Source organism: Phaseolus vulgaris, chromosome 9 (assembly GCF_000499845.2).
Source record: "Phaseolus vulgaris cultivar G19833 chromosome 9, P. vulgaris v2.0, whole genome shotgun sequence".
Taxonomy (NCBI): Eukaryota; Viridiplantae; Streptophyta; class Magnoliopsida; order Fabales; family Fabaceae; genus Phaseolus; species Phaseolus vulgaris.
In genome coordinates, this window is record NC_023751.2 from 2,038,618 (window position 1) to 2,064,432 (window position 25,815).

General features: G+C 34.3%; 3 protein-coding genes and 1 long non-coding RNA gene across 4 annotated transcripts; 3 read left to right on the forward strand and 1 right to left on the reverse strand.

Moving 5' to 3' along the window:
* Positions 1 to 760: 760 nt before the first annotated feature.
* On the reverse strand, positions 761 to 2,732 carry LOC137822497 (uncharacterized). The gene is made up of 3 exons (XR_011082929.1): positions 2,592 to 2,732; positions 2,391 to 2,474; positions 761 to 1,144 (listed from the first exon to the last, which is right to left on the reverse strand). It is a non-coding gene; the product is annotated as an uncharacterized lncRNA (long non-coding RNA).
* Positions 2,471 to 3,737, forward strand: LOC137822495 (WUSCHEL-related homeobox 8-like). The gene is made up of 3 exons (XM_068627392.1): positions 2,471 to 2,712; positions 2,979 to 3,395; positions 3,510 to 3,737. Exons 1-3 carry the CDS (start codon positions 2,541 to 2,543, stop codon positions 3,569 to 3,571), a joined length of 651 nt encoding a protein of 216 aa, XP_068483493.1. The 5' UTR covers positions 2,471 to 2,540; the 3' UTR covers positions 3,572 to 3,737.
* Positions 3,738 to 7,303: 3,566 nt separating this feature from the next.
* On the forward strand, positions 7,304 to 18,422 carry LOC137821802 (uncharacterized). Its single transcript, XM_068626559.1, has 13 exons — positions 7,304 to 7,789; positions 8,030 to 9,260; positions 12,112 to 12,330; positions 12,421 to 12,647; positions 13,327 to 13,401; positions 14,205 to 14,276; positions 14,353 to 14,451; positions 15,925 to 15,996; positions 16,079 to 16,193; positions 16,531 to 16,599; positions 16,689 to 17,001; positions 17,145 to 17,226; positions 17,512 to 18,422. Exons 1-13 carry the CDS (start codon positions 7,655 to 7,657, stop codon positions 18,151 to 18,153), a joined length of 3,351 nt encoding a protein of 1,116 aa, XP_068482660.1. The 5' UTR covers positions 7,304 to 7,654; the 3' UTR covers positions 18,154 to 18,422.
* Positions 18,423 to 19,843: 1,421 nt separating this feature from the next.
* LOC137822366 (U-box domain-containing protein 44-like) lies at positions 19,844 to 25,665 on the forward strand. The gene is made up of 4 exons (XM_068627249.1): positions 19,844 to 20,292; positions 20,899 to 21,468; positions 21,577 to 21,886; positions 23,908 to 25,665. The coding sequence occupies exons 2-4, from the start codon at positions 20,911 to 20,913 to the stop codon at positions 25,482 to 25,484; spliced, it is 2,445 nt and encodes an 814-aa protein (XP_068483350.1). The 5' UTR covers positions 19,844 to 20,292; positions 20,899 to 20,910; the 3' UTR covers positions 25,485 to 25,665.
* Positions 25,666 to 25,815: the final 150 nt, after the last annotated feature.

A 25,815-nucleotide genomic window follows, 5' to 3' on the forward strand; every position in this document is an offset into this window, starting at 1 on the left:
ACCCTGTTTCATTGTCAATACAGTTTATCCTGCACCTAAGTTTTTCTAAGTTTCTTCCTGTTTTCGTAAGTTTTTCTTTACTTACTGCACCCAAAATGTTATGAAAAACAAATATATCCCTAATATTCTTAAAAAACTCTAAAATGTACACAACACAATACCCAGATCTACAGAAGAATCCTAATATTAATTGATAGTCTTTTCTAATTATCAGTTGTTTCTCTTTATAAAGAATAATAATTGGGTGTCTTTTCTAATTATCAGTTGCTTATCTTTATAAAAGAGAATAAAGATGTCTTTTCTAATTATCAGTTATTTATCTTTATAGAGGAGAATAACCTTTATTTTATCTTTGTGCGTTATGATTCTAGTATTTAATTATTGATTATTTCTTTCTTTAGTTAAACCCTAGAATGAGTGTACTATTTGTATATATTAAGACCATTTATTTTGATTTGAATAATAAGAAAAAAGAGATATTCATTTTCATATCTTTTGTAAGTTTACTCTTTTGTTCATCTCTGTTCTATTTTGTAATACTTGTCTTTCTTCTTCCTTTACACGCATAGTGCTCTCTTAACGATGGCGCCACTCCACCTCTTGATATTTCTCCATCCCTAAAATGTGATTAGTTGTGTCTTCGCTGTGTTGATGGTTACATATGTTGATGTCAGACAGTACAATCCACTAGGTTTAAAAATAAGGAAATTCGCACTTTGTTTTTTTGTCAGAGAATTGAATCCACAAAACTCCCATATTCATGCATCCATAAATCATTCAGAGTCCGATAATTTTCCCATTGCATAGTATGTTTTTGGATTTCAGAATCCAAATAAAAAAAATACATTATGGATTCAAAAATCAGTAATAAAAGGTCGAGACTAATTTAGGAATTTTAAAAGTTATGAGGGTGCAGAAAGAAAAACGTAGGGGTTCAAAAAGAGACTTCCCATTGTCAAATGGTTAGAGATAGTTGTAATACTACTGCAGTCAGAAAATTTCTTCATGCACCTCCATGGAAAAAGAAACTTAGAATTTTATCCTCTTCTTTATTGAAGATCCCACCTGCAACTTTCATTGTGTCTCTTGGTTCAATCACATTAACTTTCACTACCATAACTCCCCACCTTCAACACTACTACTACTGCACACATAAATTGTATTCTTTAAATAAAGTTGAAGAAAAAATTGTATTCAGAATAAAGAAATTGTATTTTTTAAATAAAAATAAATTGTATTTTTTAAATAAAAATAAATTGGTAATCCTTTAAATAATATTAATGTAAGAGTCATGTAAATAAGAAATTTCAACAGTGTTAATGTGAGGAAAATATGCTTGATCATTTTTATGTTACCGGAGACCCATTGTTATAGGTTTTGCTGTAAGTGTACGTCTGGACATGCTCTAATTACGCCTCCACTTCCTAAGCTTCAAACACAAATATTCCCAAACAACAACCACAAAAAACAAATCTACAATTATTTATTCATTTATTTCCACTAATTTATCGTTATTAGTTATCGTCATACAAATTTTCAAAATTAAGCCATTAATAATGCAGTTAGTTAGCTAGCTTAGTTTAGTAAGTGTACATAAATGCTATTAGATAATTTCAATAAATTGTAATTGTTTGGATTTAATATACGGGTAAATCTATAAATTGATTGTTAAAAAAATTAAAAGGTAAACAGCAAGAACTCTATGACCGATTTTGCTACAATACTTAATGTTATGGTTTTATTAGTTTTTTATTTAATCAACGTATCAGTGAAATTTGATAGCATTTATCAAAATTAATGTATCTTCATCATTAAGAAATATAATATAATAAATTCAAAATGCAACTATGGTCATTCTTCTAAATGAAAAAACAACATTTTGAATTTTTAAAGAGATGAATTTAATACCTAAAAGGAGGGTGCTCATATTTTGATTTCTGATAAAATTTCACTGAATTAATATATTTCAGAAGGAATTTATCGCCCTAAAAATAAATTATACTTAAACTAAATTTCACTACTTTTAAAATTAAGCTGCATACAGGTCACAAAAATTAATCAATTTTTTCTAAATTAACTTAATGAGAAAATGTTATAAAGAAGTGAAGTAAAATTCGTATTTAGGTAACACGACATGAACACGAGTTTATATATTATATAATTATAAATTATATAAATTGATAATAAAAATTTATATGCACAAGTATGTTCCAGATTTCCAAGACTCGTAATCGGTCCTCCGAGACTCGTAATCGGTCCCCCGAGACTCGTAATCGGTCCCGAGACTAGTTCATAGTGGATAGAATATATTACTCAGACATTTTCATATACAAATGTTATTTTAATGAAAGAAAGTAAACTTAAAGTTAAAAAAAAGGAAGGAGGCTAACCTGCGAGATTTGCGGTATTAGGCCAAATCGCGCAGTAAACTACGCTACTAAGTTTGACTTGAAGTCTGAGAACGCTCCCTGTCCCTGCAAAATGCAATTCAATCCAAAACAAAACTGAGATTTTATCAGCACAATAAAAAGGAGATAGAAATGGAGGCAGAGCATCATCAAGAAGCCTCAAACACTATTGGAAGCCTTTACGTTAAAGTAATGACCGACGAACAAATGGAACTGCTGAGGCAACAGATATCTGTTTACGCCACCATCTGCGAGCAGCTTGTGGAGATGCACAAAGCCGTAACCACCCAACAGGACCTCGCAGGTTTTTTTTTGTTGCTTCTTTCGTAAATCTAACTTTCTCAAACCTGTGCATGCCATCGCTGCACCCTCTTGAACAGTAGTGGCGAGCAACACACTTTTTTTATATAGAAAACGAGGGTTGTAGGTTATGTTTTTAGCTGATATGGGACTTAACTTGATAAAATTTCATTGTTTCATTATGCTAGTAAATGAAATGTAAGATCTGTAATTTGACAGTGGATAAAGAAACAAGATGAGTGTGTGATTTGTTGTTATACTTTGGGTCAGGGCTGAGGCTGGGTAATTTGTACTGTGATTCGTTGATGGCGTGTTCTGGACACAAGATAACTGCGAGGCAGCGTTGGACTCCAACGCCTCTGCAGCTTCAAATTCTGGAACGTATTTTTGATGAGGGGAATGGCACTCCAAGTAAGCAGAAGATCAAGGAGATAGCCATTGAACTGGGCCAACATGGCCAAATATCAGAGACAAATGTTTATAACTGGTTCCAGAACAGAAGAGCTCGATCAAAGAGGAAGCAACTCGCTCCCGCATCGAATGTTGAGCCAGAAGCCGACACAGAAGTTGAGTCTCCACGAGAGAAAAAATTACGCGCCGAAAGCGTTCAGGTTATTCAACCCTTTGAGAATTCATCATCATCACCTCATAGGATCAAGGATATGTACATCCACAGTCCTGACTTAGGTATTATTTTCAATTATTAGGATCAATTTCTCAATAAACATTTGTATAATCCCTTCATAAGGTGGTTTTAATTTGTAGATATGCAATCTACATTCTGTTGATTTGTTTATGCAGGATTTGAGCAATTGATGAGTAAAATAGAAGTTGCAGGGTGTTACAGCTCTTATTTTCTTTGACAAATGTGTGGAATGGATGGGTTGAAGACTCAATTCTTGATTGCAGTTTGGTATAACTATTTGTTCAGATGCAAATTGTATAAATTGTTTTGCCTAAGTCTTGATGAACAGTTACTGTGATCTGTTACAATTTTAGGAGTTGTTTTGAATCTGATTGCTTCCCCCACTTAGCATGAGCTTTCACTCATCTGTGCTAACGTATATATTATAGTTACCTCAGATTATTATCATGGTTAGGCTGCATTTACATTACATTTTGTGAGTTGTGTTGTTGTGAAAACCTGCTCAATCATTTCTTCATATTCTTCCTTTATTGCTTTGCCTATGCAGACCAAACATACATTCGATAGAGAAGAGAAATAAAATAATCATTTATGCATTTCATTCATAACCAGCACTTTCCATGGCTATTGGTGTGGTCATTCACTACTTTAGCCAACTTTTACACCATATTAAGGGGTGATGATGATATTTTAACAATCAGTCAAAATTATATATTTCCTTTTTTGATAATTTTTAGAATTTGAATGGAAAGTGAGTAGAAAAAGAAGTAAAAAAATTAATTGTTTGTAAATTACAAAATATCCTTAATTTTACTTTAATTTTGATAAAAAAGTGAATATAATTAAAATTGAAAGTTGAGAATCTTGTCCCCTTAGTTTCATTTCATTGGATAACTTTTAGAATTAAACACAACATTCTTCCTTTAACATAACCAATGTGTTGAAATTTTCTCATAAATTATTTCACTCTAAAAGATTATAAAAACAAAACTCTAATGATTTATTGATATTGAATGTATTAATGCTTCTCTCCTAAAAAAATCATAATGTTTTTATAAAAAGAATCAAAGTTAGGAAGATATTTCAAGTTTCTTAATATTTAAGGTGTGTACGTGTGACTAAATTTAATTTAGTAATATGTTTAGATTACTAGCTTATATCTTAACATTTTCAATTAATTAATATATTTTTTAAATAAATAAATCCAGTTCTTTTACTTGTTAGAAATAACTATATTCCTTTTTATATTTTAAAATTGACAATATTAAAAATGGGTAACATCAAATAATCACAAATGGTTAAAAAAAAACACCCCATAAATATTTATATAAACTATGCAGAGAATGACTTGCATTCACAAAAATATATAATTATCATCTGAATATCATTATTAGAAACCATGATTAAAGTTGGAAATGCAAGCCTTAGTCTTCATTGTAGCTATTTACATATTATTCTACACATAGATTGTGTCCCTGTGCCAACTTCACAAGAGTTGATGACATAGTTGGAGTATAGATGAGATGAGAAAGTCTAGATTTGAAATTCAATTATAAAAGTTTATACACGTGTATTTGTGTGATTATATAGAGATGGTAAGGATATTTAAATCCTTGAAATTTAAGTAGAATAGAAAAAAAAATTCAAAAACTTGCATCACATCATAATATATTGGATGTATTGTTGGAATAACTGTGTTTTTCATTACAAACATGATAAAAAATAAGAAAATTTTATATAATAACAATAGAAAAATGAAATTTATTTTAACAAATAAAACAATATATTCATATAAAGTAATAATCAAAAGAATAAGTTATTATTTTTGTAATACTGAAACACCGAGGACCTGCGTAGTAGTCTCAGGAACTTGGTACATCCCATGAAATTAGGGATAGTAAAGCGGGATGGTTCGCGTGAGTCGGTCCGCGATTCGCTGGTAAAAAACGCGAGCAGGTTCACCTTTTCAACTCGTTAACCCGCATTAGTCCGTCCTGCATAACTCGCGGCCCGTGCGGGGTGTGGCGGACTGGTCCGCAAGCTCGCAAACAAAAAAATAAAAATTGACTTTGGGAGCAGTGGAGTAAATGTTCTGTTTTTCTTCCTTTTTCATTTTGGGGTAGAAAATTGCAAGGGTCATTGAAATTATAATTTCCTTGAGACTCCTTTTTGGTCTAGTTTTAGGGATGAGAATACAGGATGTTGGATATGATATTTTTCATGTAATTTGGAATAAATAATAGTGGATATGTTAGGTAGTGGGTAAGTCAAGAATATTGGAAGGTTGATACTTGGATTATATAACATTCAATTAATGTTTATTGCTACATTAATTCTAATGTCTTTGTTTTTTATGACAATTTTTCAAAAAATCATTGAATTTCTATTTTTTTTTAATGCGGTCTGACCCACAAACCCGCAGACTAACCCTTATGCGAGGAGAGATGAAAAATTTAGCGCGCACTCATTTTGTGGGACGTGTTAATCCGACCTACATTTTACAAACCAAATGCGGGACAGACCTATGCGGGTGGACTGATCCGCTTTGCCATCCTATATGAAATTCCACTAAAACTCTAAACATGCTATTATTCAATAATGCATCAAATTATCCATATAATATAATTAAGATAGTCTTTTTAAGAGCAACTTAACCGTCTGTATTATACCCAAAATAATTGTACAGATAAAAAAAAAAATCCCAAAATCAAAAGATAAATAAAAAGATACCTAAAATCTAACCTAATGCTTATAAATTAAAGCACATTTATAAATAAACCCACTCACAACAACTTGGAGATGGAGATTGGAAATCCGTATAGAAGGTAATTCACAGGAAATTCCTCTTATAAAAATATTTTTATCAATAATTTATTAATATTATTTTTTACTGTAGGAATTGAACTGAGGGTAAGAAAGTTTACTACTGCAACTAATACATACTACTAAACACAATTAAACTATAACCAATTTCTTAAGTTGGTAATATTTATTTCCGCACATTTTGTTTGTAAGTTTTGAATGTTTAAATATGAAAAATAGAAAAAAAAATCATCTTAATTCAAGTTTTACATGAATTAATGAGGATGCTAATTAAAAAATGAAAATAACTATTATTTTTAAACATATTTTTTTGTTCTATACACATGGAGTTATTAACTTCATATTCAAAGAATAAAGTCATTGCTTATTATATCATGTCATATACAATGATATCTTTAATAGTAACTTTATTTTTTTCAAAATGACTAAAATAATTGCTGTAATTTTTTTATACATGACATAGCAAAAAAAGGTTTTGGTTAACCATTGATCACGCTTATTAGTTTGAAAACGCCAATAAAGGTAAATATTAAAAGAGCACAGTCAATAAAAAAAAAGGAAAAAATTATTTTTTTATAATACTAGTGGTAAAAAATAATACAAAATAAAAAAATATTATAAATCAAATGTGATTATTTTACCTTGAAAAGAAATGAAAATTACTTTTCAGGTTGACTTTTTATTGGTTTCTACAGTTAAAATGATATCAATGAAAATGACAAATTTCTTATACTCTTGATACATCGAAACCCTAAATTATAAATATCACTAACTAATAAAAAATGGAAGATCACTCATTCCTTAAAAAAATGTTGACAAAAAATAAAAAGGCTTGAAAAAAAGAATATTAACACTTATCAAAGTATCAAGTAACCATTACTTTTTGAAATTGGTTCATCTTTCTCCTTTTCCTATTATTATTAGAAAAATAATATGTTTGTAATAATTATTGTAAATCTTCACATTTTAAAATGTTACTATTAAAAAAATGATATAATATCACAAATAATTTTTTATTAAATATTTGTGTAAAAGTGTTCCATGATGGGTAATAATATACATGAGTTAAACTTTTACATAATTAATTAAAATAAAAATGATCTATATTTATGAAACTTATATTATTATTATTATTATTTGTTATTTGGTTCCAGTGTCTGAACGGTGGGATAATTACTATATGTAGATATCGATGCAATGAAATTGGTATTTCTCCGTTTAGGCACAGCCAGTGCTACGGTCGTTACAGTTGGAGAAGAAGGCAAATCTCAGCAACTCGCCGGAAATCAAAATAAGAACACTTTTCAATTCACTTTTTGGCCTTCCTTTGGTACTTCCAATTCTGCCAATTCACGCACAAACGCGCTGTAATCCAATTCCCTCTTCCCTCGCAATTCCTCAATTCCACGAAACAAATCCCTAGCCCACCACTACAGGGCGTGCGATCTACTCTGCGGTCGAAGACGAAGGAAGTGCAATGGCGGCTCCTAACATGGATCAGTTCGAAACGTATTTCAGGAGAGCAGATTTGGACGGAGATGGCAGAATCAGTGGAGCTGAAGCCGTCTCTTTCTTCCTGGGATCCAATTTGCCCAAACAAGTTCTCGCCCAGGTTTTATTCTATTTCAAATTTCCAATCTAAAGTAAACGTGTCAATTCACTAACTTAAATTGATTGTTTCGTTATGTGTTTACTCTTGGAGGCATTGGATTTTCAGCATCGATGGTTATGCTTTCGATATTGTTCGCTTAGAATATCTTATTTAGGCCTCTCTTCTATGCTTTTCCTTGAAAATGTTAACCGATCTAGATTATTCTTGTGTAATGTTTCGTGTCCTCGGTGTGAGTTGCAGGTATGGGCGTATGCTGATCAGGCCAAAACTGGTTTCCTTGGGCGCGCAGAGTTTTTTAATGCTCTGAGGTTAGTTACTGTGGCTCAGAGTAGGCGAGATTTAACGCCTGACATTGTGAAGGCAGCGTTATATGGTCCTGCTGCTGCTAAAATCCCCGCGCCGCAGATTAATCTTGCTGCCGTATCTCAACCTGTCCCGAGGCCCTCTGCTGGATCTGTTGGACAGATGGGTGTTACTGGACCCAATTCAGCTCAAGGTTTTGCCTATAGAGGACAAGGGTTAGCAGGTCCTGGTGCAAGCCCGCAATATTATCCTCCACAGCAGAATCCTGCCATCAGACCTCATCAATCAATGCCTGTTACCGGTGCTGCGCGTCCGCAACAGGGTGTTGCAGGCCCTGATATTTCTAGAGGAGTTAACATGGGTGGTCACAATTTCTCAAATCCTGGGCTATCAAATGATTGGAATAATGCTAGGCCTGGTATGGTGGCTACCAGACCTCCAGGAATGAACCCGTCAGCTGCCTTCCAGACGTCACAGTCTCCAATTTCACCAATGCCCCAGTCATCTCCAATTTCACCAATGCCCCAGTCATCCCCAATTTCACCAATGCACCAGTCATCTCCACTTTCATCAATGCCCCAATCATCTCCACTTTCACCAATGCCCCAGTCATCTCCGGTCTCATCAATACCCCAGTCATCTCCGGTCTCATCAATGCCCCAGTCAACAGCTGTTAACGCTAAATCATTGGGTGTTTCTGGAAATGGGTTCTCTTCCAATTCAGTTTTGGGCAATGATTTCTTCTCTGCTGCCTCATCAATATCGAAACAAGAACCTGCTGGACACAGTTATTCTGTTACCAATGTCTCATCAGCCATTGTTCCTGTTTCCACTGGTCCCCAACCTGTAAAGAAGCAAAATTCACTTGACTCATTGCAGAGTGCATTCTCATCAGTGCTGCCTGCAAATAGTCCGTTTCATCGGCCACAGTCTGTATCAAACCAGCAAATTTCACCACAAGCTTCTTCTTCTCCACATACACCATCTGGGATGACAGGTGGGGTTGGAAATGCAAATTCTGACAATGTGCAGCTTTCTTGGCCAAAAATGAAGCCTACTGATGTGCAGAAGTATACAAAGGTGTTTTTGGAAGTTGACACTGACAGGGATGGGAAGATCACTGGGGAGCAGGCTCGCAGCCTTTTTTTAAGCTGGAGATTACCAATAGGTAAGCCTGTTTCCTACTAACTGACCCTTTTTGATGTATTTTTCATGCAAGTTGGTTCGTTGATGTGTTGGCTTGTCATAAACATAACAAGAACCATAGTCACTTGAAAATTTTAGTTTTAGCTTCTTGAATTCAGATTTCTTTTCTGGATGGGAAGGGTGTACCTTAATGGCTTTTTTGGTTGACATGGAACAACCTCTGTGCACTGATACTGGATTTTTATTGTTTTTTACTGAGCAAACTTATGACTAACGATGCTTTATGGTGTTAATTGGTGGGTGATGAATTGTTACAAGAGTTTATCTCTTGCCTAAGATGATTTGGCCATGCGATGATAAGACTCATAGAAGTCTCAGTAAGAAGAGTTTATTAGATGGAGGATAGCAAAGTAAATAGAAGTAGAGGAATAATAAGGAAAGTTGTAAAAAAATGCATTGAAAAGTACCCAGATTTAAATTGGGTTTTGACAAAATATAGTCTCATTGTTTGGTCCATATTGCTGAACCCACTTAGTGAGAAAATGCTCTTGTTTTTATTGTTATTTGTTATCATTCTCTAAATTTACCTGCGGAAAATTCATTGATCATGGATCATTCAAGTCAGATTTTTGTTGTATCTATCTGAATTTTGTTTGTCAACCAAATGTTTGTATGAGGATACATGAGTGAGGGAGCAATGGGTAAAAATGCTCTTCGAGTAATAAATCTTTTATCACTATTGATTAAATGCTTAAGAGAGTTCTTCTTGACCAAACAAAGTGTAATATTAATGAAACAGCTAACTACTATGACTGTTATTTCTTATACAGGAAATGCAATTTTTTATCTCCCCAAAATATCTGAAATTACTGTAATATGGTTAACAAGTACTTCCTAAGTGGGGGTATTTTAAAGCTTTTTGGAATCAACTAAATGAACAATTTCACTAGAAAGGAATAAAGACAGTAGGTTAAGTATTATTTCTTAAACAAACTTACCAAGGAAACTAGTATCCCATTGAAAATTTGAAAAAGCCACTAACATATGCTACACCCATTAAAATAGAGGAGCTTTTCAACACCATATTGTCTTCTGTTATTATTGTCATTATTTTCGGATCAAAAACAGTATTTATTGTTAGAAAGATTGGCCGCGTAATCACCGTAGGGAGGACATAAACATAATACAATCTCATTACATATGTAAGGCAAAGAGGACGTCCTTGGAAACATCAGTGGTCTTCACCGACCATACTGGACAATTGTATTAACCACATGTTGCCTTAAAGTTGTAGTATCCTTTTTTTCCATCCCAAACCTTTAAATAAGCAATGGAATATCAAGTGGAAATGTGGATTGTTCTTTTGCAACTGTCTGCAAATAACAATGACATAAATAGAAAGAGCAGGGCGAGGTCTAGAAATCTGTAACACTTAATTTGTATTAATCCTGTAAAGTACTGTTGTGCAGATTAAAAGGGTTAGGGTTTAGGAGAATAAATTAGAAGCTGAAAAAGAATTTATTAGAAAGCAGTTCTGTTGAATTTATAGTTGAAGTTCTTGTATATTAGTCGCAGTGAGTAGAAACAAGTGAAAGGGACTCTAATTCAATTAGATTTCTATTAATGTGAATGGTTCAAGAGATATGAATAATTAATTTGTTGGTGGGAAAATTATGCATACAAGAGCAACATCTAAGCAAGGGAAAGCCTCTAAGAAACAAATATTCCCACCATAGTATTGTCCTGAAACCTGATGCAATAACTATCACTCAAATCCAAAGAAACAAGTAGTCAAAACACACATCTCTCTGTAATAACATTACATGGATATGCATGAGTTTAAATGATCACAGGTTGGCAGCCCTCCACCCATTTTAATCCAAATCATACATACTATGAATTATTTGGTATCGTAATGGATCATTTAAAAGAAAAAAAAGGTGACAAAGATATTGATAATTTGAGAAGAGATGTATAGTAGGTTACAGTTATTAGATCTAATTCTACACACATTTATAAATGTATTTGGTTATGGAACCTAGAATCCCTATCAATTCCAAACCATCATGTTTGACCTCAGAATCATAATAATTCAAATTCTTTGAGGAGAATAACTATAAATACTGATAGCTTGAGTTTCAGCTGGATTCTGTGATAGATGACAGTCATTTGATTTAGACCTGAGAAATAGATCAACTCAACACTTTGAAATCTACCGGGCTATGAACCACAAGAACTTTATGAATTAGTTGACAAATAAGTATTTCATGTAGGATGAATGAGAGTTGGAATTGGTTAATTCTATTGGTTCATACCTAATGTATTCCTAAATGCAGAGTTGATCCTAGGTCTAGTCATTTTCCCTCAATTCTCAAATGATATAATACAAGATAAAATACCTCTTCCTTTACATCTGCCTCCTACTTATTTATTCCTCAAATGCCATTTAATTGACTAATCCTTTTACTAACTACAATAACTATCCTAACTAATAATGGCTAAGAATATTACCCTCTTGAAATCTTGTTGGCTATGTTGGAAATTGTTACTAAAAGTTGAATATCACCCTCCTATTTATTTATTTACCTCTCAAATTTCTTCCTACTAACTAAAATAACTGTCCTAACTAACTTCCTTACTCGATCAGACAACCATTTTTTTTGGTAAGCATGCTTATTGTCCTATTTATTCAATTCAATTCTCAAATGCTACTAAGCAAGCTACACTGGCAAGATGATCTTATTAGATTTGTTTCTTTACTCTGTTTTTTGGACTGTTTTTTAGCTTCATTATTTTTGAAATTTTCTTGGAGAGGGGATGACCCTTTTAGCATTTCTCCGAAGGCAATAATGTAATCCGTGGACTTTGTGCAGAGGTGTTAAAGAAGGTGTGGGACTTGTCTGATCAGGACAATGATAGCATGCTTTCTTTGAAGGAGTTTTGCTTTGCTCTTTATTTGATGGAACGGTACAGGGAAGGTCGACCTCTTCCACAGTCTCTTCCAAGCAATGTTATGTTTGATGAGACACTGATGTCTATGACAGGCCAACCAAAAATTGTTCCTGGAAATGCAACCTGGGGAACCGGCCAAGGTATTTTCTCTTATTTACTCTACAATTTTCTTTTCTTTTTCTCTTATAAGACACCTTTTGATGATTTTTTTTACTTTTATCCATCTCAAGGTTTTCAGCAACAACAGGGGATGCCAGGTGCTCGGCCAGTGGCACCAACAGCTGGTTTGAGGCCTCCAGTCCATGGAAGTTCTGCTCAGGCTGATTTCACTACACAGCCCAACCAGCAAAAGTCAGGAACACCTGTGTTGGAGGATTCCTTTCTGAATCGCACTGATAATGGTGAGCAGAATATATTGAATACAAAGCCTCAAGATGCAACAACTGCAGAGAAGAAGGTATTGGCTCTGCCTTTGTAATTTTTCTCCATATATAAACATATATTTATGAAAGTGAAGATTATCCATAATGTTTTTCGTACATGCTTGTGTTTTCTGTTTTCATTAAGGAAGATGCTTTGTTCTCCTATTCCTTTGTAGTTCTCATCCCTTCATCTTAATTTATTTATGTTTATTTTGAAGTTCCATTTTATAGAAATTGGAAAATTATAAAACTCATCCTAAAAGCCAGGGATTCAACTATATATCTACAAGCAAGTGTAAGGTAAAGAGACACCTTTGAAATTATGAGGCTTTCCTTTCCCAACCAAATGCATCAAATAATTGTATAAATTGCAGCCTCCTATAAAACAACTGTTTCCTTGTTTCTGCCAAAATTTTGTTCCAGTAGAAAGGACACAAATACAGGTTCACAGTCTCTTAGTGCTTGTTTGGTACTCCCTTCAGAATTAATGATGATTGTTTGGTGGGTGGACCCAAGTTAGTTTTTGGTCTTAAATATAATTTCACAAGTAAAATTGAAATGAATTATGGGGCTGAAAGTTACTTTTGTAACCCAAAATTAACTCCCCATTTTCTATAATATCCTCAACCAGATCTATTCAGTTGTAAATGATCTTGGTTCTTTTGCACATTTTGAGAAATTCTAAATAAAAAATGTTTCTTCCTGCTATTGTAGTCTGAAGAAGCTCAGAATGTTATTTTGGATTCAAAAGAGAAGATGGAGCTTTACCGGAACAAAATGCAGGAACTGGTCTGTAATTCATATCTTGTCTCTTTTTATTTTGATCTTAGATTGATGTTTTTTTCTTAAGGCTTTGCATGGTTGAAATAAACTATTTGTAGGCTTGCTAGGCCATACTGCTGGTGGCTCACTTTTGAGTAAACTTGTGTTAGAATTAATGGAGTTATTACATTACAGAGGTTAAAATAAATTTATTAGCAATCTTTGATCAGAAGTTATGTGAATAATTATTATATGTTAGTGTTGCTTGGTTTTTACAGAAATACCTTCTAAGCTAAATAGTTCTTTTGTTTATACTATTTTAACTTATAAGCATAATACAAGCTAATTCAAAACACAGTAAGTGTACCAGAGCTGTGCAATTTAGCTGGGGGTTTGGTTTGCTATGACAAATGCCTACCAGTGATGGAATTTAGGGTTTTATGGTTCTAGTTAGGCCTCGGTTGAAGCCTAGGAATTGATTTCTGGTTAGGAAGAAGACTGGAACTTTTGAGGGCAAGGAACCACTTTCTTTCATCCCAAGAAACTCTAACTGGAATCATGCACGCAGGGAAATAGATGATTTTCAGTGAATAAAGTTGATGATTTATTGGGTAAAAGTCAGTACGACTTCCTCTCAAGAAACTAAAGGGAATCGGTCTTGCAGTGAATATTTTTATTTTAACTGGATCCAGTTAAGGATTTTGTTGAAAACCAATATGATTTTTTAAAATATTTTTTTTATTGCATGATACGAATCTGATTATGATTAAAGAACTATGAATTATGCACTTACTCACTCCCCATTCCTCTTATGTTTACTTGTATTTCAGGTTCTATATAAAAGCAGATGTGATAATCGATTAAATGAGATAACAGAAAGGGCATCTGCGGATAAGCGCGAGGTATATTCCTTTCTTGTGAAAACGTGATGCATGTTTATGTGAAAAGAATTAGCTATCATTTGGTGGCGTGTTACAGGCAGAATCATTGGGCAAGAAATATGAAGAGAAATACAAACAAGTAGCAGAAATAGCATCAAAATTGACTGTTGAAGAAGCTAAATTTCGTGATGTCCAGGTAATTAGAAAATCTAAATTGTTGAAAAATAGGCTATTTGTGAATGGTGAGAGTTATTGCTTACTTATTATGCACTACATTTTTTATTGCATTGATTGTTCTTATTAACGAAGGACTAACAACTTTAAAGTTTAAGTTGTTGGGCTAAAACTCAAGAGGGGTTTTATATCTAAAAAGCACTACCCTACTTGAAGCATGCATGTAGGCCTGACTCAACTTATTTTTAAGCCTAAAACAAACTTTGATACGAGGCCTTTCTAAATTAATCATGATATGTTTATTGACAAAAAATAATAGTAGTATTTTATTAAAAGTTTATTTTTGAATTTTTTTCTGGATAAAAAATCATTTTATTATTTATTATGATAGATAAGGGATGATAGTTTTTACTTCTATGATTTAACATGATTGCATGTATAAAATCGGATTCTAGACAAAAGTTAAAAATTTAACATAGGAAAGAATTTTAAAATTAATAATTTAATAAGTTTACATAAACTAAACTAAACAGATATAACGTTGACAACAACACCAACCCTATAGCTTTCTGTTGTATCCTTATAGGATGAAGTTTGTCATCTTACTGATTTTTTCTTCTTAAGAAAAAGTTTAGAAGATTAGAGATCATAACACTATTCTCCAAACAAGAGATTCACTTTAGAAAGTAAAATGAAATTTATTGTCATGAATAAAAGATTAAACCATTAAAGTTTATATTAGATAATTTATTATGTATGTGGATTCATTTATTATAACAACTACTGTAGATTCAACACTTTAAGAGGCAGTTTTCTGTTAAAAGTATTGTTATTCTTAATAGAATTGTATCATTTATAAAGTAACCATTATATTTTTAAAATATTATTTCTAAGTAAAGTTGTTTTTGGGAGGCTTAAATCAAGGGCTTCATTGGCCTTGCCCTTGGGCCAACCTGCTTGGGTGACATGCAACCACTTACACTGGCCTAAAATTAAACTTTTATTTAGAATGAGGTTGAGAAGGATCAGACTCATGACCACTTGTCCCGGACCAACTCTCTTAAAAGCTTAAATTGTAAAGTAAATGCTCTTGTATGATTTGATATCTTGAAGAGCTCCTTGTAATCTTTGTTGGTCTTAGTGGATCTTCTTTGTTTTGCTTGTCGAGTTTGGATGCAGGCCTGTTGTTCATGGCTGGCCAAGTCACTAAAATTTTGTGACTGTTTCTCTTCTTCCTATTGTCTGTTTGCTTGTTTAGAGAGTGAAGCTCACCACTTCTTGTGGAGTATTCAAATGAAAGTGAATGTAAGGGAGAGTGGAAACCTGAGGAAGCATGTAGTCTTCCACGTGTATTATATTTGTAGTGCAAGTCTACAACCCTTTTCTCGTTTTCTTGCAACAATAAACTTGTGTCTTGGGTGGATTATGAATGTCTTGAAAGTTGAAACATTTCAATTTTCAATGCACCTTTAACCATTAGTCTGTATATATTTAGGAAAGGAAGGTGGAATTGCAGCAAGCCATCGTCAAAATTGAACAAGGAGGTAGTGCAGATGGCATTCTTCAGGTGAATTTTATTTCTTGAATAAAGATGGGAAGTTCTGGGGAACCTGTCTTGTACTGTTACTGATATTTAGCAAAATCTGCAGGTCCGTGCTGAACGCATACAGTCAGATCTGGAGGAGTTATTTAAGGCTCTAGCTGATCGGTGCAAGAAACATGGGATGGATGTGAAGTCAATTGCAATGGTTCAGCTTCCTTCTGGTAATTATAATCTCATTTTGTCTCATCATGGCTTCTTTCTCAATCAATTATTTATATTCTTTGTCAATTCTCAAATAATCATTCTGCAACAATTTTATGATTTATTTTGACTTTTTTACTTAACAGATGTGATTCTTTATATTAATACTTCTGTGGAAACCTCATTTTGTGATCTGTAAACCTGTATTTTTCCAAGGATCTTCTTTTAAAACCAATGGCATTGCATATCAACTCATTGATAAATTACTTATATTTGTTACAAGTGAATGCATTTTTCTCTGTTTCTAACTTTAATTGTGGTTGTGTTTGTGTGCGTGTACCAACCTGATGAATTAAGGTTGGCAACCTGGAATTCCAGAGGGAGCTGCTCTTTGGGATGAAGATTGGGATAAATTTGAGGACGAAGGTTGCCATAATCTTTTTTTATCCTTACGAAATTATTTTCATTTTTTGCATGAATTAACTTGTTTCATTAATTGCTTTGTTTACTTCTAGGATTTGGCAATGATCTTACTTTTGACACTAAAAATGCATCTTCAAAACCAAAGCCAGCATTTATTGACGGAGAACAAAATTTCTCTGATGATAATTCTATTCATGGTTCACCTGTGAATGCAAATGGGAAGCAAGAAAATTCTGCTAACGGTGATTATACAGTTGAGGATGAATCCTATGCACATAGTGAAGAAGACTTGGCCAGAAGCCCTCACGATAGTCTAGCTGGGAGGAGTACCGTGGAGAGTCCTTCTCAAGACTTCTCAAATCCTCACTTTGGAAAAGGTTCTGAAGCAGATGCAGAAACACATAGGTAATTTCTTTTATTTTTGTCTCGAGGCTGTGTTTGGGGGAGGGGTTGATTTGTCAATTCCCAATTTTTCTGTTTCTGAATGCATGGCTTTGAGTGTGAAGCATCTATCTAGTAATTGTGACGTTATTAATCTATGGCAACAGAAGTTTTGATGAATCGACCTGGGGTGCATTTGACAACAATGATGACATGGACTCAGTGTGGGGTTTTAACTCTAAGACCAAGGTAACCCTTTCTATTTATAGCTTTAAATTCTGAGCTGTTTGGGATATTAACATAATTAGTTTCCGTTATTGAGTAATAATCGTTCTCGGGGAAATTCTTTTAAGATTATTTTTATACTAAATTGATGCATGAGATAGGCAATGGAGGTCTTCTTTCATTATAATTTTTGGAATGGATTTCTTAGCACATTTACCAAAGAACGGATGAAGGGACGTCATTTTTCAAAGATCAAGTCGCGTTGGTGTAAAGCTACTACCTGCTAAAATTTTATGTTTGGCTTTGTAGGACTCTGACTTCGAGCAGGGAGATTTCTTTAAATCTGATGATTTTGGTATAAACCCAGTTAGAATAGGATCTACACATACGGATGGCGCGTTCCAGACAAAAAGCCTATTTACTTTTGATGATTCGGTGCCTGCAACTCCAGTTTCCAAGTTCGAAAACTCTCCCAGGTACAGTGAGGCGGGGGATCATTTCTTTGACATGTCAAGGTTTGATTCCTTCAGGCACGAAAGTGGATATTCTCCACAACCAGAGAGGCTTACGAGATTTGATTCCATAAGTAGCAGTAAGGATTTTGGCTATGGTAATGAAAAGTTCACAAGGTTTGATTCCATAAGTAGCAGCAAAGATTTTGGCAACAGTAATGATAAGTTCACAAGGTTTGACTCCGTGAGTAGCAGCAAGGATTTTGGCTACAATCCTGAGAAGCTCACAAGGTTTGATTCCATGAGTAGCAGCAATGATTTCGGTTTCGGTCGTCAGGGCCATGCAAGGTTTGACTCAATTAGTAGCACCAAAGACTTCGGTCACAGTGGTCCATTCTCTTTCGATGACTCTGATCCATTCGGCTCCTCTGGGCCTTTTAAGGTCTCTTCAGAAAATCATTCTCCGAAAAAGGGTTCAGATAACTGGAGTGCATTCTAGCCTGCAATCCAACTCTTCCAGGGTTTTCTTTGTTTCCATTTCCTTGATTGTTCATGATAGCCTATTTTTTTTGTGTATAGCTAGAAGAAAAGCTGGATGGTAATTTTATATGGTGTGATCAATGTATCAGTTTGAAGAGAGTTTTTCCTTTATTCTTTTGGTAAATGCGCGGACGTGTTGTGAAAGATAGATAGATAAAATCAAATGTCTTGTTCGTATCATGGATGTACTATTGAGTTTAATGGCAAGTGCATGCAAAGTTTTTGTTTTCTTGGTTTCATTACATGCATTTACATATGTGCTGCATTCCCATGGCTTTTTTCAATGCTTGCCATTTAACTATCATCACAGACAAAATAAACTAACACCAAAGCACATTGCTCACTCTATTTTTCCTGCATGTCTGCAGTAAAATATTAGTCTTGGTTGCCGTTCTAAGCATTTAGTATGGTTGGATACCAAAATCTTTGGAACGCTGGATCCCCATTAAGACTATCCACATGCAAATGCAATGCATTTCCGGCATATAAATGTTGGTTAAAGCATATAGCAGAAGAATCAAACAACAAAATAACCCATTCATAAAAAAAGCAAATGAACTAAAAGTTTGTTCTAATGTATAAGTTGACTAGTCTTTAAAATTGAAAAGTGTGGTCACGTAGTTCCTTGACGAAAAATAAAATAAAATCAGCATTTAAATAGATAACCATATTCAAATATTAAAATATACGTGACTAAAATAACACTATTAATGTATATTTAAATATTAAAATAACAGTAAATAGATAAATTCATAAACTAATTAATATTTTTTTAAATTTTAAAGATTAATGTGATAACACCAACCCTTTTAGAAAATAATAAAGTTGCTGTTTGCTGTTTACTTTCTACATTTATCACAATGTACAGTTTAAATTACAAGGTACAAAGAAGAAAGAAGAAAGATTGCATCATGCTCAATACTCAGGTTTCCCGTGAGTGGTCAAAAAACAAAGCATATTTCACTTTCTGTGTCCAATGATCCAGCGAAGTGAAATAATATTTACCTGACTAAAACTAATTGTTTTCAGCTTAAAAGTTAATTTTCTTTTATATTGTTATAGCTTTATAAACAGTAATATTCTAATTCTTCTAATATTAAAAGGAAATAAATATAAGAGGAAAATGATTTTACCCGTTAATCTTTTCTTTCTCCAAACTAAAGACGTTGTTAATTATATTTAACAAGGTTAGTTGATAAATTAGTTAAATAAGTCATCAGAATTAAAAATAATAACACACAAAAGTAAATAACAACTGGAGGTGTTCAATTAACACACTCACGTTAAAGTCTTTCAACTCATACTTTTAAAACCAACTATAAATATCTTACTCTCTACAGTATTATTGGCAAAAGTCTCATAAATAGATCTATATTGGATTTTTCCAATTATAGTGGTACTATTCAAAATGATTCTTGTTTTTGCTTGGTATATTTTAATTATTTAATGGTATATTTTAATTATTTAATAAGTGTAAGAATAAACATTTTGTATTAGAACACATTAAAACACTTATTATAAAAAAATAAGGCAGCTTAAATCCTCTTCTTAGTATTAATACAAGTTAAATTTGAAACCTCAAATTCAACAATTAATATAAAATTTTTCTGCAATTTTGATTTTAATTTAGAACACTATACCTAAATTTTGTCCGTTATTATTTTAATAGGAAATGGTACGAGGCAAGCTGTATTCTTGGAAGGCCCAGATGGATGAAAGCTCCATCTTCTCTCTTTCCATTTGTCTCACCTCATCACTGTTACAATCCAGTCAACCTTCTCTCTCTCCATCTTCTATTTTTCTAAAAACAACTTTTTTTATTTATATTTATTTATGTTTTCTTTTCCCAATTTATTGCAATTTCTGCGTTGTTAATTTTGGTGTTTCTCTTCTTCCACTTCCTCAACCTCAACTCAACTACCTCTCTCTCTCTCTCTCTCTCCTCTCCTGCTCCTGCAATTCCAACTCTTTAACCATGCCACAACTCCAATTACGCTGCCCCGTCAACTCTCTCTCAAGGGTTTCTCTTCAATTCTCAAATTAAATACTAAAAGTAGGTTTTTTTTCTGGCTGGCTGCTTCTCTCAAGTCGAACACGGGTACCCTTCTTGCTGTTTATTTGATTACCGTACCCCTTCGTTTTGTTTTCTCTGTGGTTGTTCGTCATCGCCCAACGGCACTTACTCTCTACTCTGCAGAGTTTCTATTTTTGATTCAGTGATAATTACTTAAAACACCATCAGTTTCTGTTTAAAGGAAGGTTAGATTGAAGTAATTTGCATCACCCTGTTTTGAATTATGGGAATATGCAATTCTGGGAGATCTGTGTGTCATGTTTCTTAGTTGTTGGTATGTTGGGACATTATTGTAATTTCTATTAACCTCCGACACAATCATTTGTTTGTGTTTCTATTCTAGTTGCTCATGTTTTTCTTCCATTGGTGGAAGATGATATAAAATATAAATACTTCAATTTTCTTGCATATTCACTTAATGTCAAGCATATAGAAATCATCATCATAATAAGTATAACTTTCCAAGTATTCATTATAGAAGTTAACAGAGTTACCCTACTGTCTCATAATGTGAAAAAACTTTTATACTTTTAGGGCAATAAAATATAAATCTATATGAATGCCCCATGATCTTGCAATTATTCCATGTTTCTTGGCGTTACCTTGACCTTGTGTTATTTGTGACAATAGATTAGTGGGTATATGATGGCTGCGAGCTGGGATGGAAGTAATGATCCTGGGAGCCAGTCGGATGATAGCTTTCATTTTGAGAGGTTGCACATTGAGCCTCTATATGATGCTTTTGTATGTCCCCTGACGAAGCAAGTTATGCGTGATCCTGTTACTTTAGAAAATGGACAGACTTTTGAACGTGAAGCAATTGAAAAATGGTTCAAGGAGTGTAGGGAGAGTGGACGGAGACTGGTTTGTCCTTTGACTCTTCAGGAGTTAAGAAGCACAGAACTGAATCCAAGTATGGCTTTGCGTAACACCATTGAAGAGTGGACTGCCAGGAATGAAGCTGCACAGCTGGACATTGCTCGCCGGTCATTGAATATGGGGAGTCCAGAAAGTGAAACTCTTCAGGCCTTAAAGTATGTCCAGTACATCTGCCAAAGAAGTCGATCAAACAAACACGCTGTCCGCAATGCAGGGCTTATACCAATGATTGTTGACATGCTGAAGAGTAGCAGCCGTAAGGTTCGAATTAGAGCACTAGAAACCCTTAGAATCGTGGTAGAAGAAGATGATGAGAATAAGGTTTGTCATAGTTTGATGGTTATCATTTCATTTCATTCCTTTCTCATTTTTGGTATCATGAATGTACTGTTGGCAAATCCATGCTAACATATTATGTTTGCTCCAAAGGAATTGTTGGCTGAAGGTGATACTGTGCGTACTATAGTAAAATTCCTTTCCCACGAGCTTTCTAAAGAAAGAGAGCAGGCTGTCTCCTTGCTTTACGAACTCTCAAAGTCTGCTGCCCTTTGTGAGAAGATTGGTTCAATCAACGGAGCCATTCTAATATTAGTAGGGATGACAAGCAGCAATTCAGAAGATCTTCTCACTGTTGGGAAGGCCGAAGAAACATTGGCGAATCTGGAGATGTATGAGGCTAATGTTAGGCAGATGGCTGAAAATGGTAGATTGCAGCCTCTTCTGACCCAACTTCTTGAAGGTATTATTCTACAATATATATCACAGCATACCCATGTTGTGTGGCTAATTTGCTCACCATTTTATGGTAATTTTCGAGAGAGCATAATTCGCTAGACCAACCTATTACACATTTTCTCGTAGAGATGATGTGCATGGGTTTTCTTTCATCTTATGTTTTGAAGTTATTTGGAGGGCAAATGCAAAAATTATATTTCTTGTATGGATATTTCAAGAATCTCATGAAATGAACATTTTGAACTTTTGAAAACAGTCTGACTTGCCATTGATGTTGATAGGGACTTAGGTATTATGAGGTGTCTAAGTCTCACATTAAGTAGTATGGGATGTTCGGTGTAGTATTTTAGTGTTTGGTTTGGTTCCCCCCCTCTTAGCAGCTAACTTTAAAGGATGGGTTCCCCTAGTGTTTTGGTGCTTATCGTATTCTTATTATGTGGTGCAAGCATGAATTTGGTTTTCCATTGATATGTTTTTAGTCTTCTGAAATAGAGGCTATGAATGTGTTTGGTTGTTCCATTGTTTTGCTTTTAATTTTCTGATAGACTTCTCACACTATGTTGTGACTTAGGATTTTGTTTGGTCTCCTAAAGTTCTTTTTTTAGTTAAAACCATTACATTGAACTAGGGTTTTAAATAGAGGTGTGGAGTGGAGTGGTTCCTGACTGCTGCAGGGTCTGCTGGAGTGGAGCAGCAGTAGCTAACCAAATAGCGGCTGTTATAGTGGAGCTACATCTTGATTCCAAAAATCCTAAATAGAGACATTAGGGATTTTTTCGAGGGTAATTTTGGGGTTCTAATTTCAAAAATCGAAATCTATAGATGAAATAATTGTGGAAATGATAAAGACTTGATTTAGAAGATGATGATTGATAATTCTTAGCTAAGAAACTTGTACTTGACTATTAACTTACATGTTTTGTTTAAGACACCTACTACTTTTTACTTTTAATGCTATTAATTGAGTAATTTTTATCATTTTTTAGAATTCATGTATGTGGAACTATACAAAAAAATTTAAATAGTGACTATACATTATCTTACAAAAGCGCTTTTGGAGTTAGCTGCCATCCTGGATTTAAAACATTGCATTGAACACTATATAACATTTATATGATATATTTTAACCTATTTTTTGTTGTTTCTTCGAATGTTATGATTTGATACAGCTTACTTTTCATGATTGAAAAACTAGCATGATTTATCATTTTGATTGCAATTCAACAAGCTGCACAAGTGTTGTTTATTGTGAAAAATGTTCCCAACAAGCTTCCAACCAAATATTAATATCACTAATGATTTTATGTACTCGTTATTTTTCTTCCATGGCTGATTTGGAATATCTTCTTGGTGGAAAACAGCTTCCGTGAAAATATTTTCTGTTGAGAACTTTTTTGTTGAAAGTGATACATCATCTTATATGTTTTTTGGGCCTCTAAAAGGACAGTTTCACTCTCACCTCTTAATTAATAGAGAAATGTTATCTGGAAAATATTGTCTACCCCAAACACCAGAAACTATTCTGATATTCCAAACAATTAGAAAAGGTATGATTACCAAAAATTAATTAATATAATAATCTTATGCTTGGTGTGGTAAATAGATGGTATATTTTGGAGGAAGCTTGCGTGGTGTTTTTGGTGGTATCTTTACTTAATAATGAACTATAAACTATATGCAGGAAACATTCCTTTCTTTTGTTTGGACTAATATTAGAATGATCTGCATTTTTCTGTAATTTTTTTCTTCGTGTGTATTTCTGTGATTGAGGCACATCTTGTCCTTTGATCAATTTTAATAATATAATGGCGTTGCGAAAAAGATTAAGATATAATTTCATGGAAATATTAGAGAATGCGGCCCTTGGTAAATTTGCATTGTGGTGGTAATTTGAGCGTGTTCTGTTAGATTTGATCAATTATTTACATTAAAAACCCTAAATGTTTGGCATCAAGATTGGTCCCTTACTTGTAGAACTTCATATTCCATGTGGGTATTAAGTTGTTTTCATTAAAATGTTTGCAGGTCCACCAGAAACCAAACTTTCCATGGCTGGATACCTTGGTGAGCTGGTTTTGAACAATGATGTTAAAGTTCTTGTTGCTAGAACTGTGGGTTTCTCTCTGATCAATTTAATGAAAAGTGGTAATATGCAATCAAGAGAAGCTGCACTGAGGGCACTAAATCAGATATCATCATGTGACCCAAGTGCAAAGATATTAATAGAGGCTGGAATACTTGCTCCTCTTGTCAATGACCTTTTTGCAGTGGGTCCTAATCTGCTTCCCACACGATTGAAAGAGATCTCTGCTACAATTCTTGCCAGTGTTGTAAACTCGGGAGAAGACTTCTATTCCATTTCATTTGGACCTGATCACCAAACTCTGGTCTCAGAGGATATAGTTCGTAATCTACTCCATCTAATAAGTAACACTGGTCCAGCAATAGAGTGCAAACTACTACAAGTTCTTGTTGGACTTACTACTTCTCCGACTACAGTTCTGAGTGTTGTAGCTGCTATCAAAAGCTCTGGTGCCACAATCAGTCTAGTTCAGTTCATTGAAGCACCACAGAAAGATCTGCGTCTAGCTTCCATAAAACTTCTTCATAATTTGTCTCCTCACATGGGCCAGGAACTAGCTGATGCACTATGTGGCTCCGTTGGACAGCTTGGAAGTCTAATTAAAGTCATATCAGAAAATACAGGGATCAGTGAAGAGCAGGCGGCGGCAGTTGGCCTTTTAGCCGAACTACCTGAAAGGGACCTGGGCCTCACAAGACAGCTCCTAGATGAAGGTGCCATTGTGATGGTCATATCCAGGGTGATAGCAATCAGGCAGGGAGAGATCAGAGGCACTCGCTTCATGACACCATTTCTTGAAGGGCTTGTAAAGATTGTTGTAAGGGTTACATATGTCTTGGCTGAAGAGCCTGATGCCATTGCACTCTGCCGTGATCACAATCTTGCTGCACTCTTTATTGACCTGCTTCAGTCCAATGGACTAGATAATGTACAGATGGTTTCTGCCACAGCTCTGGAGAATCTATCCCAAGAGTCAAAAAACTTAACCAAATTACCGGAGGTGCCGCCGCTGGGCTACTGTGCCATGGTGTTTTCATGCTTCAGCAAGCCGCCGGTGATAAGTGGATCGTGTAGGCTCCACCGAGGGATCTGCTCGTTGAAAGAAACATTTTGCCTGTATGATGGGCAGGCAGTGCTTAAGTTAGTAGGTCTACTGGACCACACAAATGAGAATGTGGTTGAGGCAGCACTGGCTGCTTTATCCACTATAATAGACGATGGAGTAGACATTGAACAAGGGGTGGCGATTTTGGTTGAAGCAGATGGAGTGACGCCAATACTTAATGTGCTACTTGAGAAGAGAACAGAGACATTGAGGAGGAGAGCAGTTTGGGCAGTGGAGAGACTATTGAGAACAGATGATATAGCATGTGAGGTTTCTGCAGATCCGAATTTGAGCACTGCTCTTGTTGATGCTTTCCAGCATGGTGACTATCGAACTAGGCAGATAGCTGAGCGTGCTCTCAAACATGTTGATAAGATACCAAACTTCTCAGGAATCTTTCAAAACATTGGTTGAATTCATGCTTCACCGAGTTGTCTCCATCATCACAAAAATTTGTATGTAACTTATGTTGTGCCTACCAGTTTTGAATTGTATCCATTGTTATCCTATGCATTTATCCAACTACAGTTGGGGATTGTTGTATACATACACCTACATTGCCCATTCTTTTATCACCTCTTCATTTCTTTCTCTACCTTCTTTCTTTTTTATTACATTAATCTTTGTCTTTTTCTCATTATGAATGGATTAATTAACTTCAAAAGTTTAATACAACTGTGATTACATCGCAAGTATTTTCTGGAATAAAATAAATATTTACCCTTTTCAATTACTGATTTTTTCC